Source organism: Pyxicephalus adspersus, chromosome 3 (assembly GCF_032062135.1).
Source record: "Pyxicephalus adspersus chromosome 3, UCB_Pads_2.0, whole genome shotgun sequence".
NCBI lineage: Eukaryota > Metazoa > Chordata > Amphibia > Anura > Pyxicephalidae > Pyxicephalus > Pyxicephalus adspersus.
In genome coordinates this window covers 48,228,034-48,248,192 of record NC_092860.1, presented here as the reverse complement: position 1 = coordinate 48,248,192, position 20,159 = coordinate 48,228,034, and the positions used below count along the sequence as shown (strand labels likewise).

The window sequence follows — 20,159 nt, the reverse complement described above, 5'->3', positions numbered from 1 at the left end:
TCAGAATCTTTTTTTTCTAGGTTTTTCTCCTTTAAAATTGGGTGCGTCTTATAGGCCGGAGCGTCTTATAGTCCGAAAAATACGGTAGTTGTTTTACTTGCAAGTGGCCCTGTATATTAGCAGTTTATACATAACATTTTCCAGATTACATACACGTTTGTGTTGCTTGGCTAGTCTTTGCTTTGTATCTTCCAACTCCTTCTGTATTCTCTGAACATGTTTGTTCATTTTCCTAATTGTGGAATGCAGAGTTTCCCAAATGTACAGTCTACAAGAGAAAGCAAAACAAACTAACATTACAACACAGGTCTGATTGAATGCGGCTTACTTGTGCGAGCTAAAAAAACATTTATTCTAAAATTTAGAACCTAAAACCCTGAACCGTGGGAATACGATTAAACAGTATTCATATAGCTCCAAAATATTACACAGCACTGTACAATAAATTGGGGCAGCAAATGACAGATACAATGAGACAAGAGGAGAGGAATAGAATTTTCTGAATATCTGAGGTGAAAGTGTCAGACAGATGTTCAAGCTCAAAAGAGGTGTCAGTACTCAAATTTACTCTATAAACACATGGGAGGGGGGGAGGACATGGGGGGAAAAAAAAGCACCTTGTAAACTCATGGGATAACTCTGGTGCAAAAATCCAATTGGCTACAGCAGCACAGTCAACAATCTGGGTCCGTATAAGCTTATCTACAAGTACTGTAATCATCTGTGAAAAAAAACAAAAAAAAACAGACTATTTTACATATGTGGACACATTCAGCATAGAAAATTTGTCACATTATGTCACCAGACTGATTTAACAATTCGCTTATTCATCATAACATTGTAAAGTAAATATTTTTGGCATCATATGCATTCCTCCATCAAAAGTTATAATATCCTGTTCTAGACAGATTTAGAACTGTAAGGGAGGATTTTATCAGAATTAGAGAACAAAGAGCCGAGATCAATGCGGTGATGTCAGTGCTGCCGGGAGTTAGCAGTGGGAAATTCAAAATCACTTTGTATTGGATTCAATACAAAATAGCTGTATTGGGTCCAATACAAAGAAATGTTTATATAATATAATATATGCTGCTGTACAGTTATATTAGATATAAAACCATTTTTTATTTCAATTTTTTTTTGGTCATATTTTGGTGAGTTTTGCCTAAGAATTATAGCCTACAATGTAAAATAAATTTCCATGCAAAAAAATTTTATCACTTTTTGCACGGAAATTTTGACAGAATCAGACCGCCTGGGGGGGGGGGGGGGGGGTTAATGTGCCAACAAAGGGCGATGATTGATATTTGTAATACTTATATTTATATCTAGGCCGAGACAAGAAATGTAAGGGTTCCTGAACTGCAAAATCAGACAGAACTGTGTGAATAGTTCATTTGGAACTTCTTTCTGCTAGCTGATAAAGAACTACATGTTTACATAAAGTCTGATGGGATCACAAAGAGGCAAAACTGAGGAATATAGCAGTGCTACAGGACCTCAGTACAGTGGCATATTCATAAAGACAGACAATGAACATACACATCTGTGGCAGGTCTCTAGGGGGAAAAATGAAATACCACAAGGGCCAGCTTGGCAGGCATCAGAAACAGCAATCAGTCCTGGTGGATTTTTTTCTTAAATGCACTGTACCTGGGGGTGGTTTCTCCAGACATCATAAGAAACTCTTAGAATATGAAGCTTTCCTTCTTCACAGTCAGTTAGTGCTTTTAATACTTCATGAAATCTAAAAAAAAAAAAAAAAAAAAAAAAAAAGTGTTAAAACTTTACTAGAGTTCAGTAAACAAAGACATGTTCTACGGAACAGTTGAATGAGTTCTGTAATTGCCTCTTACTTTGCAAGTGCACTAAATGAATGGCTGAATGATTTACAGGCAAGGTTGAGCAAGCACTGCATAAAAACCTCTATTTTTAGTGGATTAAAGCTGATTCCTTCATCTGCAAGCAAAACAAAACATAAAAATCAGAAAACTGAAGCAAAAAAGAATTACATAGATGAATGTATTACGATATGCAGTTTACCTTTTTCTCAATCTATTAATTTGCCAAAAATGTAGTAATTCTCAAAGAAACGGTGCTGCACAGTGAAAAAAATCCTTACCATCATCATCATCTTGATTAGGATTTGGTAAATCTTTTAAAATACTTAAAATTTCCTCATTCATAGCTTTGTTCTTGATGGCATTAGTCAAAGTCACAGCAATGGCATATCCAGGTAATGCACCTGAAATGTAAACAATTTTAATTATAACCTGTATTGCAATGTCAAAACTAGCTCACTATAGTGAGATCTTAAGATGAAAGTCTTGCCATTTATTTTCTTTCAGTGTAAAAGTTCTGGACACATTTTTTAAAGATCTTTAAAAGGTACTGACAAATCCAAACAGTTTATAGACAAGTTTAGGTTTAGAAAGATTTTCCTGATATTGTATTTAATATTTCAATGTTTTTACAGCATAAAGCTAAGGTCATTTTGCCATTGTAGAATCCTAAGTCACTAAACAACTCTTACATCCCTAACAGAGTCAACTTCTGGCAGAAAATTCACATTATGTGAACAAAGATTTTTTATTAAAATTTAGGATTTGGCGGGAAGTGTGCAAATATTGTGTAAAATAATTTGCAAACACTTTATTCTATATTTTTGAGTTTTACATGTGCATTTTACTATGTGTGTGTACAATCAAGTGGATCTATACTTAAATTCCAAGAGACATGTTCTTGAGGAGTGGAAAGGCTAGTCAAAAAATGTAATCAGGCAGGTATTTTATTGCAGAAGAGATAAGTCTCTCAATGTGTAGATTTGTGTTAGATTGCAATACCAAGGTTAGTGGAAAGGAATGTTGGTGATAAAAAAAAAAAAATAATAAATTAAAAAAAAACTTACTGCTACTCTCATCTCCATATTTGTTAACACACTTGGGTTCTGCTGGGTACAAGGCAGAAAATGATGATGGTACAATATCCAATATCCTCTGATGGTAAGAAAGCCTATGTAAACAGAGAAAATACAATACAATAAGGGACAAATACTTAAAACTTTAAGGGAAAAAAAAAATTACATTTGCTGTCATCTTGATTGGTCAGAATGTAATACTTCCCGCACAGGCACATGGGAGTTTAGTCATTCCTGGCATGTGCAGTGGACGCTGGGAATGTGGAGTATCCTGGCAATCAATCAAAGCAGAGGCTGTGCATGAGCAGTTCAGATTAGGCAGTGCGATTAGGCAGGTAGGAGGGATTATTGCAGAGAGGACATTGTCTGCCCCTTGCTGCTATAATGACCTGTCTGATCATGTATTCTTTAAAGTGGAACTTCAGTTCCGCATTGAAGGCCAATATTAACAAATACTGACACTTAAGGTGGCATTTAACTGTAGATTTTTTTTTCACTGCCATTATGTGCTTTGTATCTTGCAATATCAGTCATACAGGTAAAGATTTTACTTGGATATGTTGGGAGGGGGTAAGATAGGTACAACACGGCCATGTGCTGGAAATAAAAGCTAAAGGTGTGTGGCCTTCCACTAAACCAAGAAAAGCTTTTAGTTATTGCGTTTATTTAGTTAACATTTACCTCAGTATTAGGTATCGGCTTGTTTAGTATGCATAGTAAAGCTCTGCTGACTGCTCTGCTCCCTGATTGGCTGAGGAAAGGGAAATCCTGATGATGCTTGAGCTGTCATCAGGGTTTCTCAGCCAATCACAGAGCACTACAGATGAATGGGCACAAGTCTCCCCATTCATGTCTAGTGCTGAATGGCTGAGAAACGTAAAACCTCTGCCAATCACAGAGCACTAGAGGTGAATGGAGAGGCTTCTCCTCATTTACCCCCTAGTGCCCTGCGATCCCTCACTGTCAGGATGATTTCCAGGGCTGTGCTCATTGCAACCCTGGGAATCATCCTGTCATTAAGATAACCTGTACAAAAAAAATAAATAAAAAAGTTTTGTTACACAAACACACACATTTAACCACCCGGCCGTTTAACCCGACCTTGGTTCGGGGGAAAAAACACTTGCAAAAAGTGTTAAACCCGAACTTTTCTCAGGTGGTTAAACAAGCGTTATATTGCAATCCGATTGTCATACATTGTATGACAATCGGATTACAACTGTAAGAATATACTTACCCGGTCCCGCAGCTCCTCCGCACACGTCCGTCCTCTTCAGTCTTCTCCCGGCAAGTGCAGTGACGATGTCCGGGGTTTCCCGGTGACGTCGCTGCATGCGTCGGTGCGGGAGGCGGGGCGGGAAATTCAAATAACTTTGTATTGAACTCAATACAAAAAAGCTGTATTGAGTCCAATACAAAGAAATCTTCATATAATTGTATTATATAAGCTACTGTACATATATATTACATTATACACTTTTAAATTTTTTGTTTTATAAAAAAAATTATTATTAAATTTTTGATAATTTCGGTAAGTTATGAGGTAATTCGGTGAATTATAAGTAATTATTGAGTAATTCGGTGAATTATAGCCTACAATCTAAAATAAATTTCCATGCAAAAAATTTACCACCTTGTGCATGGAAGTTCCGAAAAAATTAGAACACCTGGCGTTCGCGTACGCATCCCTCGGCGATTCCTGACCATGTCCGTGCGTGCGCCCGTCGATTGGGGGCGTATCGGGAAATTCAAATATTTTGTATTGGATTCAATACAAAGTCCTGTATCCAACCCAATACAAAATATATTTATGTGGTTTTATCTATAGGTATGTGACGTTGGACTCTGATTTAAAATTTACCACACTAGGGAGGTGTTTTAGAAAAATATATTACTATATAGTATACCGAATTATTGCATTTTCAGTATTTTTGATTTATTTATGTATTCTTGTTTAAGCTGATTTTTGTGTTTATTTAATTTTATTAAAAGTAATTTTTTTTTTTTTTTTTTTTTACAGGATTGTGTTTCAAACTTTTTTTATATTCATGATATCTACTAGACCCTTGCTCAGACATATTTCGTAAGTTACAGGTCTAAAATGTAAAAAAAAAAAAAAAAAAACAGTGTACCGCTTTTGGTACAGAAATCTGGACATCAGTGAAACGCCCAGGTGGTTAATAAAATAATTTAACATTAAAGCCTCGTCCCATTTTTTACATATATTTTAACCCTTTCAGAGAATGAGTAAGGGGTTTTATGTACCCCTGTACTCATTCTCCAGGGTGGGGGGGTGGAGATCTGGGAGTCTCCTTATTAAAGGGGGCTTCCAGATTCCAAAGACCTGCTAAAAACGTTTGTAAAAGCCCCCATTGTTTTCAATGGAAGCTTTCATAAAAGCTTAAAAACGCTTGAAAAAGCCTCCATTGAGTTCAATGGAAGCGTTTTCATGCGTTTTTCCAGCGTTTTTATTTTTTGAACATTGCAAGCAACGTTTAAGAAAATGCGCAAAAACGTGCCTGAAGGAAACGTCCTGGTGTAGATTAGCCCATTGGAATGCATGGGGACTTCAAACATGGCCTTTAAAAGCCTCAGGTTAAACGCTGGGGAAACAGTCTGTGTAGACTAAGCCTAAAGTTAATTCCAAAAGAGAACAGAAACATTAGGCTCTATTTAGAAATCATTCTGGTCATTTTACTCACAATATTTGTTTATTTACTATTCATTTCCTATAAATTTAAAAATAAAGCTCATTGGTTTTAAAGATTTTTTTTTTTTTTAATTTAGCTGTTATAACTAACAAAGTTCGTCCAACAGAAAGTTTGTGTATACCTACCTCATGCATTTCTCTAAAACTTCACGAACAAACTGTGGTTTTGGTCTATCTAGATCTTGGGAAAGGCAGTCTGACCTGCAAAAACAACAAAAAAAAAATGCATTCATCTGCACATAACTTTAAGTTAAAATATATATTTTGTTAGATGAAAGTATCTATCTTGTAAAATAATTTGTGCAGTCTTCTGTGACAAGGAACATCTAAAATAGCTACTTATAAAAAATCATATACCACTGCCAAGTATTACAACCAGTACAGTTGCCCCACATTCTCTGGGAAGAGCTAATATTTTCACACCTGAGACCTGCTGAATGGACAACACTATGTAACGCTAATGTACCAATACGCTGCTCCTCTCTGTGTTCAGAACACATGCATGCAGAGCCTAATTAGATCTTAGTGCAACCTTTCTTATTCCATGAAGACAGACACAAATACCCATGCTAGTTTTTAACTAAAAAAAAAAAAAAAAAAAATTATATAATATATATATATATATTCATTAAAAGGAAAAAAAAAGTTCAGTTACATCAGAGATGCGGAAAAACGCATTCATCTTATCAAACTGCCACGCCTAGTGCAGGGCAGCACCTGAGTGCGCTTGTAGCAATATATATATATATTTTTTTTTTAATATACTTTTTTTTTTTTTTCTTGGAAAGCTGTCAAATACATAAGCCATATACCCTGTGCCTGCAAAGCAAAATCAGTGATTGATCTTGACGCTCTTACTATAGGCATGCTAACTGGCTCATCAGTCTGGTATTTTGGATATCCACAATTAGTCTTTGTTGAATAATCAATTACTACTATTATTATTATTAATCTATGCCCATAGTTGAAAATAAGACTTAAAAAAAAAAAACACTACATGGTATATCTACAAACATCACAATGGTTAAAGCTTTTATGTAGTTTTATACAAAGACCGTTGTTTGGGGCGGGTATAATGCCAATCAAATTATTTCTTTTGTAGCTTTTGTGTAATAGGGGAAGCGACAGGTAATGTTAAAATTTTAGCTGCCTTTTTTTTTTTTTTTTATTAAATTTAAGGGGTAGAGTACTCTTTACCTTTGTGCTGTTGAAATCTTTCCCCAGAGGAACCCAGATACCAATTAGCACATGAAAGTGATTTGGCAACTCCCAACATCAAAATTTGAAAACATTTTAACTGGAGTTCTATTTTTTGTTCCAAAACATTTAAAGTTAATATTCTGAAAACAGTTTCAGTATGTTCTGTAACACTTTAAAGTGAGCAATGTCCTTTGAAAAGTCCTACCCAGGTACGATCATTTTGACAACAATTATTAAAGAACTTACCAATCCTCCCAATTCCATCGGAACTGAAAATTACTTAGATGGTGAGAAAACCAATTAATGAACCTAGAGAAAACAAAACAGATAATTTAAAAATGGATTGCTCTTAAAAGCATAACCTTTACAAGCTAGTATGCCATATCCACCATTTAGTGCCGTTACTTTAGCTAAAGAAAATTAAATACAAATTGGCAACGGTTTCATACCTGGGAATTGAGCTTTCTGTTCAGTCAAATGTAGACCATTTTATAAATGGTACTATATTGCTGCAGAACTTTGTAAGTAACAATTTGTGTATTATACCATAAAAAAAGTACATTTCAAGTTTTAACTCCAGGGATAAGTAGAAAGTACCCTTGTATAGATGGGCTCTCCGGGAGTCTGTCATAGGTTGGGGGGATTGCACAGCTGCTGAGATTACTGCTACACTAAAACTGACAAAATTTGAAACAAGCTAACGCAACTGCAAGCTTGTTTTTTATCCTTTCAGTGCCATGTTGTGTGGAATATATTAGCTGGAAAACAGTTAAATACATCAAGAGGATTTAAATATTGTTGTGTCGCAAAATAAGGGTTCAGTCACATGAACCTTAATGCAAAGAATGTTACAGTGTGTTATGGTGCCATTCATTGTTAATGACACTGAGCACACTAAAGCAACACATCATTAGAATAGGCTGCATTAACAAAATGTGGATTAACCCAAAGATCCAAAATGTAAAAAGGTGCTAGGGTGGAGTCTACCAAAAATGTGCACTACAACATTAATTAGTGCTTCCTTTTTTCTTGTAACACAAATTTGTAATGAAGAAAGAGGGCAAGCAAATAAAATATCAAGAGTTATGCATAACAGATTTTAAAAAGTAGGTATACCCACAGTCCTGACAAAAATAAGTAGGCTCAAACATACATTTTAACATTCCAATATGGCAGTAGTATTAAAATTAAAACGTAAGCAAACACCATCAGAAAAAAAAAAAAAAATTACCTGTCCACACAAGTTGCATTCATTGTGTCCAATCGAGTGTAAAGCATTTCAGTGGCTTGAGCAAGCTATTGATTAAATTAAGGAACAAAAACTGTTGTAGTCAGTTAATTTAGGTGGATATGAACCCTTCTGGATGGTGCTATGGAATGCAGCACTAGACATCTGATAAATAGAGCATTGCAATGCAAGCTTACATGTAACCTTTCTACAAAGAAAAACATCAGAACACAAACCAATAAGCCCAATCACTACAAAGCAAAAACTAAAAGAACTGTGAAATGTAGAATACATTATTTGACCTTAGTGTTTCTAATCTGCTAAAAAAGGAAGTCTATATAAGAATAATATTTTCTTATTTTAGTAGGACCTGGATAATTTAAGATAAGGCTGGGTCTATATGAACAGTTTTAAAAACCGCATATAAACGTTCCTACCACGTTTATATGCGTTTTTCTGCACTTTTACAAGCGTTTTAAAAGCTTAACCCTAAAAAACGTTTATAAACGCCTATGACGCGTTTTACCCCGATTTTACATAAGCGTTTATAAAATTTTTCTTTTAACCCTTTCAGGGAATGAGTACAGGGGGTACATAAAACCCTTTATTCATTCCCTGAAAAGGTTAAAAATGTGTAAAAAAATTGGACGAGGCTTTAATGTTAAATTATTTTATTAAATATGTGTGTTTGTGTAACAAAACTTTTTTTTTTCCTAGAGGAGCTGTGACATGTATTCTGTATGTGTAATACATGTCACAGCTCCTCTAGGGCTGCGGGAGCAATCAGGGGAGCAGAGCTGTCAGCATAGCAGAGCTCCGCCGATTGCTCTGCTCCCTGATTGCCTGAGGAAAGGGAAATCCTGATGATGCTTGAGCTGTCATCAGGGTTTCCTTTTCTCAGTCAATCACAGAACACTAGAGATAATTGGGCACAAGGCTCCCCATTCATGTCTAGTGCTGAATGGCTGAGAAATGTAAAACCTCAGCCAAACACAGAGCACTAGGGGTTATTGGAGAGGCTTGTCCTCATTTAACCCCTAGTGCCCTGCAATCCCTCACAGTCAGGAGGATTTCCAGGGCTGTGCTCATTGCAGCCCTGGGAATCCTCCTGTCATTGGGATAACTCGTAAAAAAAAAAAAGTTTAGTTACACAAACACATTTAATATAAAATAATTTAACATTAAAGCCTTGCCTATTTTTTACATATATTTTAACCCTTTTGGGGAATGAGTAAGAGGTTATATGTACCCCCGTACTCATTCCCCAGGGTGGGGCGGTGGAGATCTGGGAGTCTCCTTATTAAAGGGAGCTTCCAGAGTCCAAAGTCCTCCTAAAAACGTTTATACAGCCCCCATTGTTTTCAATGGAAGCTTTCATAAAAGCTTAAAAACGCTTGAAAAAGCCTCCATTGAGTTTAATGGAAGTGTTTTCCCACGTTCATCCAGCGTTTTTATTTTTTAATAAATGCTCAAAAACGTGCCTGAAGGAAACGTCCTGGTGTAGATTAGCCCATTGAAATGGATTGGGACTTCAAACATGGGCTTTAAAAGCCTCAGGTTAAACGCTGGGGAAACAGTCCATGTAGACTAAGCCAAGCACAGCAAACTGCAAGTGTGGCGTTTCAGGAATAAAAAAAAAAATAATTACAGTGACCCTGAACTACAGGCAGCTGTATGCAAATCTTGTATTTTACTGCAAGAGTTCAGCCCAGCTAATTTCCCTCTCCCTCCCAATTTGTCTAAATGTTTGCACATCAAAGGATGTCTAGAGGAGAGTGTACCAAACTCAACTTTTACAGTAAAACATTACATATAAAAGTGTTAATATTAGTTCTTGTAACCTTCACTTATATATTTCTTGTCAAATGTTACAATTGCCCAGGTTTGCTTTTAAGTGTGTCCCTTTACCATACTTTAAATTACAATTAACCAACAATTACTAACCACTTCAAATAAAGATGCTTTCCCCTCTAATATTTGTATCATTGTCATATTTGGCACTTCCTTTATCTTTCTCTGTACAAATATTTTGACAGACAACCTTTTTCTATTTTTGGTTCTGTACATTACCACAATTAATTTTAAATGAAACAAATAAAGATGCAGTTGAACTGCAGACTTTCAGCTTTAATTCAGTGGGTTGAACACAAAGATTGCATAAAAATGTGAGGAACTAAAGCCTTTTTTTTTAAAACACAAATCATTTCATTTCAGGGGCTCAAAAGTAATTGGACAAATTAAAAAGCTGAAAATAAAATTATCATTTCTAATACTTGGTTGAAAACCCTTTGCTGGCAATGACAGCCTGTAGTCTTGAACTCATGGACATCACCGGATGCTGGGTTTCATCCTTTTTAATGCTCTGCAGCGGCTTTTAGTTGCTGTTTGTTTGTTGGCCTTTCTGTCCGAAATTTAGTCTGTTGTTTCATTTAAAATGAATTGTGGTATTGTACAGAACCAAAAATAGAAAAAAAGGTTTGTCTGTCCAAATATTTGTGGACCTAACTAACTGTTCCTCTATAGGTACAGTAAAAAGTGTTCTTAACCTAGGACAAGAAGTTACTTGCAGGGTCCTTAAAAAAAATTAAGCCAGTAAATCTAAGTACTAGCAAATTTAATCTTTTATGGTTTAGATATGCTTTAAAATCACAGCAATGAGCGAAGCCTATGTATACAAAGTAGGAAACAATTATTCTAGGAAAAAGGATACAACTTGTGGTAAAGACCCAGGCTGAAGCTTGCAAAGCTCAATTAATAGTGTTGTATACATAACATCAATATGTGGTGGAACAGGAAGCTGAAACAATTCTGCAAAGATGACCTGAAATACAAGGTAAAAAATGGTTAAAGTCTCGATCCTAAAACCGATCTCTTATTTCCAAAGTTAACATCTACAGTAAAGTTGATTATTTGAAAATTTATGAACAACCAGTTTTTTTCCTACTTTCGCAAAACTCCTGTTTGAATAACAATAGAACAATACAGAAGATGTATTATTGCGCATCTCGGTTCAGTACATGCGAGATATCAACTTTATTCTGACCTAATCACATCAAATGTAAAGTCTAAAAGCTAAGACAGTCTAAGAACACAAATGAGAACTTTGGAAACTAGTTGCCCAGAAACAGATCGTTTTATTGTTTTTTTGGCATTTGCCACAACCTAATTTTATTTAGGTACAGCAGCATTTGAAGAGAGCAGTTCATCAAAAAAGTATTCTTTGTCCTAAAAGTTGTGAATTAAAAAAGAATTTCACTCATCAAATTCCACAGTTTGATATTCTTGAAAGAAAAGAAATCTTATTGATCACTATTTGCGTAAACACATTTCCTTCACTTCCTACCTAAATAGGATAGGATCTTGCCTGGCACTTACCTCAACAATATGATAATTTAAAGGAATCTTATTCTTGCCAGGATAGCTAAGCAGCTGTGCAGCACTACAAAGTAAAAGTGGGGGGAAAAAATCCAGTTAATAAAGTTGAAAAAGACAACCTAGCAAAGAGTTTTGGTAATTGAGATTAGATTGTGAAGAATCACTAGCAAAACCAACTCATATGGTCATCTGTAAATCTTTTTACATTTCACATTCGCCAAGCTTACATTTCTACTACCAAGTAAATGGAAATATTAAGTGTGTACTTTACCATGTTTTCCTCTCTTTCCAGTGTGATTTTATAATACAGTGAAGGTTTTCTTCAATAACAAATCGCTCAACAGAATGAGTTCCAGGCATCACAGGACCCTAAAGTAAAATAAGAATGCTATCAATTATATATATATATATATATATATATATATATATATATATATATATATATATATAATACACACATATCTATATATAAACATTCGATGTGTGAAAATTTGAATATGAAATTGGCATAGGGATAAGGACAGTGCTTTTTTTGAGATCAGAGAATGTTTTAAATAGTACATACAAAACATACAGAAAATCCCACTACAAACATGTTAATGCTATGGCAATTTATAAGTAATTTTACTCTGTACTATTATTTATATTGTGATAACAGAAAAGTGTGAAACATGTATACAGTATTTACATTTGTTAAAGGGTATTTTTTTTTTTTGTAAAACAACTTTAAGCTATAGATTTACAGATAATTTTGCAAAATATTACCCATCCTTACCCCCACCCCCCCTCAAAAAAAATTGATTTTATATTTTTTGCATATTCTATTTTATGTAATAACATTATCACTAAAAAAGGACCCATAGTGGAACTGTTTTATTTTCTCTGGTTATTGGGAGGGAGAAAAAAAAATTCTACTTAAACGTGAATTAAACACGTGACTACAGAAAAGACCTTTAAAACAAATCAGAAATTAAAGCGAAGGTAAATCATGCAACGGAACTAAAAATGTTGTATAACCCAAATGCATAATACACGAGTCAGTTACCTCAGGCGCATCGGTGTAATCAAACATCCTGAAAATGACCCTGGGAATAGGATACATTGAATCCTCTGTGTGAGGTGGGGGTGTAAATGGTGGGAGGTTGTGCTGCAGGGCTTCACACAGTATGCTGTCAAAAGCAAGGTAAGGTCTAAGGATGTGCCTCTCTTGCCAGCGGTCCTTCTTCAGCTTTTGAATCTGTGCCCACAGGCAATCCAAGTACTACAGAAAAAAACAAACAGTATTAAGTACTGGGTAGAGAATGAAATAAACGCAATTCTCTAAAATAGACAACAAAAGAAATCCTTTTACCTCTTCCTGTGGGTGAGGTTTGTCCGCTGACCATATTTGTAACATAGATACATGAATTTTTTGGCGTTGCCTAAAACGAAGATAAATGAGGATGACAGCTACTTATTTATTGCAGACACTCAATAAAGCTGCTCAGTAAGCATGTAATAAGTAATCTGAGGCAAGCTATGTTAGGAAGTGTTTTTTTTTTTTTTTAAATTGTATTATTGAAAGAAATGTTTTTAACAATGAAAAAAAAAACAATAAAACTGGAAAACAGTATCAAAACATATAGAGCTTCCAAGAAAAACGATAAATTCCTGAGTATAACACAACACCTGAGTGGCATGTGGGGGGGGGGGGGGGTTAAAAACAGAATCTGGGCAGTGTGACATTGTCAATCATACAGTGGTCTAAGGGTCAACCGGGCAACCTAGCATAGTAGCATAGTAATGATCCCAAGCTTCCCAGACCTTCTCAAATTTGTCCACTGTGTTCCTAAAGAGGGTTGTAGGATATTCCATAAGATGGATCTCCTGGATCCGTGCATAAAGATCCTCCATGGAAGGGGGTAAAGCCACTTTCCATCTGATGGGAATCAATGTACGAGCTGCCACTAAAATATGGGATACCAGTTTACGAGAAAATTTCGGTAACGTTGGGGAGGGTTGACTGAAAAGATGGGTGAGAAGGTCCAATGACATATGTTGCTGGGTCACTTCAGATAATAGGTTGGGAAGTGTTTTTTAAGGACTAAACAAAATCAACTTATTTTTTAACTTCAATATCGAACCCAAACAATTTTTACTTCATTCTCGTATACAGTTAAAAGAAATAGATATACCTGTATAACTAACAACCACAATATCTATAGTCCATAATTACCTTTACACTCCTGTTACAGTAGCGTACAACTCATGCATTCCATAATTCACCATATATGTTCCTAACCTTATCAGCAACAAGGCTATATTAGGATGGTGATGACTTCCTTTTTATAATTATATAGCATAGAAAGCAAAATTCAAAGAAAAAGATTTTGGGTATTTCCAAACACTGTAAAAAATGTCCCCAGACATGAGGTATCACTATATCCAGCTTCACTGGTCAAATACAATAAGGAGACAAGAAAGTTTTAGCTTTTTGAATGACCTAAAATTTGCCCTGGGGAAGGGCAAACCACTGCTGTCAAGTGTCCAAGTCTCCACGTTTTACAAATTTGAATTGAAATTTTTACATTTATTGAACACCAAATCCGGGGGCTTTAGACTTTATTTTATCTGTAAGCATTTAGAGATAACAGCAGTACTGTAAGTATGAGGAGATCCAGAAGAGAAAATGTCCATAGATAAAGGCCTGAACTATCATCTGGAATGACTTAGACAACACACACAAACCACACCAAGGACTTACTTGAGGTAACTTTCAACTTGTGACAAAATACGATCCATTTCAACATCCTTCTTCTCATAAAGTTCTTTACCAACCCAAGGTAAGGAGGAGAGGACAGCAAACACATACCAGTCAGATCGAACCTAAGTACAAAACAAGCTAAGGTCACTTCACATTATGAAAGACCTCATTAATTATTGAAAGCGACAGTAAGAAACTGGACACAATATTTCCACACTGTAGCCATCAATATTTTTACTGAAAGCAATTTAAAAAAGGTATAACATTAATATCAATAGGAGAACACACTTAACATACATTTCAGAGCAAACATCGGACAACAAGATATTACATTTAGGAAATAACCTTTAAGGGGAGTGATCAGAGTAACAATGGAGCACAATTGACAATAACGATAGTATTTTGATGGAGGTAAATCTCTTGATTAGAATAAATGGCAAGGTCTGAAAAAAACTTTTTAAATTAGAGTACACAGAATTGGCTCTAACTAGGTGTGAGTTGGATCCCCAAGTATCGAAAGTTCGTTTTCCATTTCATTGACAAAATGCAGGCTGCTACAAAATCTGTGCACTAATTTTCAAAGAAAATGCAACAGAAATACAATATAAAAAAAGCTCAATGGGGAAAACACAACAGGTACAAAGAACAGCTCAGTCCTGAATTTAGTGACACACAATATATTAACAATAATTAAACTCGGTAAAATTCCAATAAACAATCTGAGCAAGAAAAAGCACAAAGTATATGTATTAACTTAATAAAATCATTGGATCCCCAACGTCTTGATATGGTGGTGTAGGTGGTCAATAAGATCGATTGTTTTTTTATTATATATAGCCAATTGGGATCAAAAAGATATACCGTCTGCTAAAACCTTTGTTTGTTTCTTCTTTTAAAAGATTTTTAAGATCGTATGCAATACAGCTGGTTTACAGAGGTGACAATATGAATTGATGTCAACAATCATATCATATATACAGGTGATACTCCCCAAATCATCCTCTAACATTGGCATCAGTTTCAGTTATAAATACAGTGACAGTCATCACTGTATTTTAAACTAAGGCCAATTTAGAAAAGAGTGACAGTTGAAAATTGTTACAGAGAATGATAGCAATACTAATATTAACTTTTATATAGAACAATATAAAAACAGCTCTTCACAAAGTCTATAGTCATGTCACAAATGGGCTCACAAACCAACATCCCCACTGTAGTCATATGTCATTAACATTGTTTTAAGGTCAATTTGGGCCATGCAGCCAATAGCATAACTTGAAAATCTTACCTGAGGTATATCTTCTTCCTGAGTGACCCCAATGAAGTTCTCAAACATTGCAACCATAGAAGGTGCTGCGATAACATGACAATTCACAAGATCAGACAGGAAGCGTACCTGTGTTCCGAGAGAAGAAAGAAGGCAAAAATCAGAAAGAAGCAATATGGGTCTGAGGTAACAAAATATAATTGTAAAACGTTCTTACTAAATTTTACAAACATTGTAGCACACCAAGGCTAGAACTACATGAACTGCATGAAACAACCACTTGTTGACAAGAGAAATTAGTTCAGCCTGCTGCAACGAGAACTGCCAACAAATGGTTCTCAGTACGGTCACCTGTAAAGTCTTTGCCTAAATATTAAGTCACTTGACCTTTGTAAAAAAAAAAAAAAAAAAAAGAATGCTTACAATGTATGTAGCTTCTGTGTACAAGTTTGATTTGATGGTTTCTTTGAGATGACGAATCATGGCTTCCACAAATTCTCCCCCGAAGTTGTAGTTTCTAGCATTCAGCAGCCCAACCAACGTTGTGTAAACAGTCATTTTCTCCGGTAAAGAACGAGCGCTGCTTTAAAATAAAATATAAATAAAATAAAAATTACACCTTAATACTATGTTCTTATATATTCTTTAAAGACTTTTTAATGATGTCTGTTAACATCTGCATTAGTACAAATTTTCACAGTCATTGTTATGTGTAATATGTGATGGGGACAGGAAGTGAAGGGAATCTACCCCATCAGACGTATCATATTCTATCTACAAATGTGTTTTCTACATTTTAAGTTTTAAGATAAACTAGTTATAATAACTACTTTAAATGAGCAGCACAAGTACAAATATTTATAACATTAGTAATCTGTAGTACAACAAAGACCATGATATATGACAAAAAACACTTTATTTTAGGAAGTATATGACATCACTTACACTGAACACAGGATTCTAAGGATAATGCTTTTATAATTTGGCAGATCCGCTTCCAAGACACCAGCAAGGCCCTCCAAGTTACTCTCCAGTGATGATGAGCTCTGTTACAAACAGACAACAGTTACATTTACAGTTAGCAAGGACAACGCAAACAGGACACATTTACCAAATTAAATGTTTTTTCTTTTCTAAAAAAAAGTTTTCAGACTACAAAAGTAAAACATCATGTGTCTAAAAGAATCATAACCCACCACTGCCATTATTACCACACCAACAAGCATGCATATCACGAAAGTCAGAGCTGATAATCTACATACTTGTGCTGGGTGTCTGAATAAAAATGTAAAAGCCAGGCCCCCTCTATTTGCGTATGCCACAATATAAACTAGCTATGTATGTATTACTGGCCTGCAATACACAGTTTGTAGACTTTCATGGTATGCCAAGTTGGGTTGATAATATGTGTGTTAATAAGCTGTATATAAGAATAATATACCCTGGGATCTTCATGAACAGTTCTGCAAAGTCTGGACACCCTAGCTGTAACATTTCCACTCCATTTCTACCCTTCTGTCTACTATTAACTCCTTATAGAGAAATACCCCAATAAACCTTATCCCGCTTATGCACAATAACCTCTGGGTAAAGTACTAACTGGGATAAATTATTACCTTTTCTCCAACTCTACATATCAGTGACTCCAAGCGGTCTTCTATTTCAAGTGGTTCAGATGTTCTTCTCCTTTTATGAGGTTGTCCTCCTGTATAGGATAAAAAAAAAAAAAAAAAAAAAAAAAAAAAAAAAAAAAAAAAAAAACACACAACACAGGTCAATTCAGTGCTATCACAATTCCAGCTTTCTTGTCAATATGCTCCATTTAATGTACAGCAAAAAAACAGGCAAAAATTATGAATTAAATTCCATTTATAATTAAACAAAACTATATTTTCTAAATAATTCAAGTAATTGAGTTATGCATGGTTTTCTGGGAAAATGTATGTACTTTATGTTTTTATTTTTTCACACACACTGTTTTCTGGGCAATGTGTATTTATACAGGTAGTCCCTGAGTTGGGACATCCGAGATAAGAACGCCTCCTAGATACGAAAGCTTCCCTGCTCGCTCATGTGCAGGACGGAGGCTTGAAGGTAGTGGTTTGCATGACTTGCAGAAGAAATCTTTTGCTAAACAGCTGAGGTTGCGGGTGATCTTAGGGGATGAGCTCTTCTGCAGCATCTTGTAACTCTTTAATGACCAACCGCAGTTGTTTCTTTCTGCATATCAAAGCTCAGCTTGCTCCAGAAGTAAATGAATGTCTAGGCTCGCTCCATAAGGATTTTTTTTTTTTGCGATTAACTCATAGTGAGGATTTTATACAGTAACTGACACCAGGCTGCCTAATAATCAGGGCAAACCACTCAAGCCATTCTTTTATCATTAGCAAGACATTTTCAACCCAGAGAACTATTTGTTTTTTTCCCCATTTTCATTTTGGAACCATTTCCTGTAACCTTGGTTGTGCACAGAAATCGCAACAAATAAGTTGGTAAAAATGCTCAGGTGAACCTGTCTGGCGCCTACAAGCATGCCACGTTCAAAGCCACTTAAATAGATTTTTACCCTACACTTGTTCTCAGATTAAAAAAAAGCAACATGCTTAAATGCACTGAGTTTCTGCCATCTGATTGGCCAATTAGATGTGTTAACAAGTTGTTGGAACACCTGTGTGTGAATGAATGCAGATTGTAGCTGTGTGATGTGGAACTACAACTCCCAGCATTGTGCACATCACATAGCTCTCTGATAGACTGGGTTGTGCTATTGGGAGGGCTGCATAGATACAACCTGTGCTCTTCATCACATTACATTGAGCACTGCATGGAGAAAAGGTTAATAAATCCTTTTATGTCTGAGGGCTAGAATGAGCCCATTGGGTATCAGAATCAGATCTGGGCACATAATATTAGGTGTACCTAATATAGTGGCCAGCAGGGGTGTACCTAAAGAAGTGGCCGGCGGGGGTGTACCTAAAGAAGTGGCCGGCGGGGTGTACCTAAAGAAGTGGCCGGCGGGGGTGTACCTAAAGAAGTGGCCGGCGGGGGTGTATGTGCTCAGCCCAGATCTGATTCTAGTACCCAATGGGCTCATTCCAGGCCCCAGACATAAAAGGATTTGTTTAGCATTCCTCCATACAGTGCCCATTGAAGAGCACAGGTTGTATCTATGCATCACGCCCAATAGCACAAGCCAGTCTAATAGACAGAGAGCTCTAGGGCATGCACAATGCTGGGAGTTGTAGTTCCACAGCAGACACGTACAATCTGCATTCATTCACCCGCAAAACAAAATCACCGCAACACCACCACAGCCGGCTAGGGTCTCACCATCACTCTCATCGCTGTGCCTCCGCCGAGACATGGCTGCTCCCGGATAATTCCCTCTCTGTTACTAACAGAGAAGCTCGGTTCGGAAAGGCGCTAGAGAAGACAAATCTCGCGAGGGCTTCCGAGGATTCCCACTCTGATTGGCCCGCCGGTTTCTGGAACTTACTCCACCAAAGAGAGAAGCGTGCACAGCAGCAGGACGCTGCTGTAGCCGCTTCCGGTTCTTGCAGAATGAGACGAGAGATAGAGAGACGTTCTAGCCAGCTGACGTTTCTATGGTACTAGGAGGCGGGAGTTTCCGGCAGGTCGAGCTATTAAGGGAGCGTGTGTAAAGTGCAGAAACTGTTGGTGTGGGATAAACAGCTAAAAGTTAATACACATGCCTAATATACAAATTTGTTATAAATATTACTTATAATCCAAAATATTATATTTTTATTATTATTATTAAATTAATAAACATAACTTGTAACTTTAATAAAATACATTAAGTAGGAAAGTGTTGGGACTAATGACAAATGTTTTCCTGGTATCAATGCTTACTGTCTTGGTGACACCTGCATTATACATTCCTTGTGTGGGGGGTCACAAAGACAGGAAGTTAGGTAAAAGTTCTCTCAAAGGGCCACTGACATTTTTACTGTTCCCTATTCTGTCCAAAAAAATTGATGGCTTTATGGATGAAATAGTTTACATTTCTATTAAAATGTGTTTAAAGTTGGGCAAATTTTTTTTTCTTGAATATAAAAGTAATCAATATCGAAATAGTTCTACCTGTTTTCAAGACAGTTTTGCCTCATCCCCAAGTAGCCATATATGTTTATTTTATCTTTAAAAAAATAGGGACTTTAGAAGGCTAAAAAAATTTTTTTTTTGAATACAGGTATCAAAAACAGAACAAAGAAAATCCAGAAATTCGACAAAATACAAATATGTACATCAGCATAATAAAACACTAAAGTCAAAAGAAAGTATCAATATTTGTCTAAGTGTCTTTCCTGTATTTTTTTTTCTTTTATATAAAAATGGGAAAGGGAAAGGGAGGGATCTAAATCTAAAAAAAATTAATTTACAATAAACAATGTCTTGAATTATATAATAAAACATAGTACAATTGACTAGAGCAATGTTCAAATCTTAATCAAATTCCACCCAAAGTCCTGAGATCATACCATGGTGTATGACGAAAAAGTTTAACCACATTACTCAACTGAATCGGGGAAAATGTGTCTTCCAATAAGTATATCCATGTGTCAAAAAACCCTGAGGATGTGTATCTGGGTGCTGAGTCTCGGTCTTATCAATCAACCATCAATTTCTGTAAAAGTTGTATGAGATTAGATATAGTTGGGATACTCAGTTCTAGCCACTTTATCATAATCTTTTTCT

At 35.8% G+C, this 20,159-nt stretch overlaps 1 protein-coding gene across 2 annotated transcripts in view; it reads right to left on the bottom strand.

The window, feature by feature from the left end:
* Positions 1-18,992, bottom strand: part of NCBP1 (nuclear cap binding protein subunit 1) — a 21,567-nt gene extending 2,575 nt beyond the window's left edge. The window contains exons 1-20 of one of the 2 annotated variants that reach the window (XM_072404457.1): positions 18,771-18,992; positions 17,057-17,145; positions 16,386-16,486; positions 15,864-16,023; positions 15,462-15,569; positions 14,174-14,295; positions 12,782-12,851; positions 12,476-12,691; positions 11,702-11,799; positions 11,431-11,494; positions 10,766-10,876; positions 8,059-8,123; positions 7,074-7,136; positions 5,754-5,828; positions 2,909-3,012; positions 2,123-2,245; positions 1,857-1,959; positions 1,654-1,747; positions 618-721; positions 154-268 (exon numbers count right to left, since the gene is read on the bottom strand). In XM_072404457.1, the coding sequence (XP_072260558.1) occupies positions 154-268; positions 618-721; positions 1,654-1,747; positions 1,857-1,959; positions 2,123-2,245; positions 2,909-3,012; positions 5,754-5,828; positions 7,074-7,136; positions 8,059-8,123; positions 10,766-10,876; positions 11,431-11,494; positions 11,702-11,799; positions 12,476-12,691; positions 12,782-12,851; positions 14,174-14,295; positions 15,462-15,569; positions 15,864-16,023; positions 16,386-16,486; positions 17,057-17,145; positions 18,771-18,804 (2,019 nt within the window). In that variant the 5' untranslated portion in view covers positions 18,805-18,992. The remainder of the gene's footprint in view (positions 1-153; positions 269-617; positions 722-1,653; positions 1,748-1,856; positions 1,960-2,122; positions 2,246-2,908; positions 3,013-5,753; positions 5,829-7,073; positions 7,137-8,058; positions 8,124-10,765; positions 10,877-11,430; positions 11,495-11,701; positions 11,800-12,475; positions 12,692-12,781; positions 12,852-14,173; positions 14,296-15,461; positions 15,570-15,863; positions 16,024-16,385; positions 16,487-17,056; positions 17,146-18,770) is intronic. The other variant, XM_072404458.1, reaches the window with a different exon arrangement.
* Positions 18,993-20,159: the final 1,167 nt, after the last annotated feature.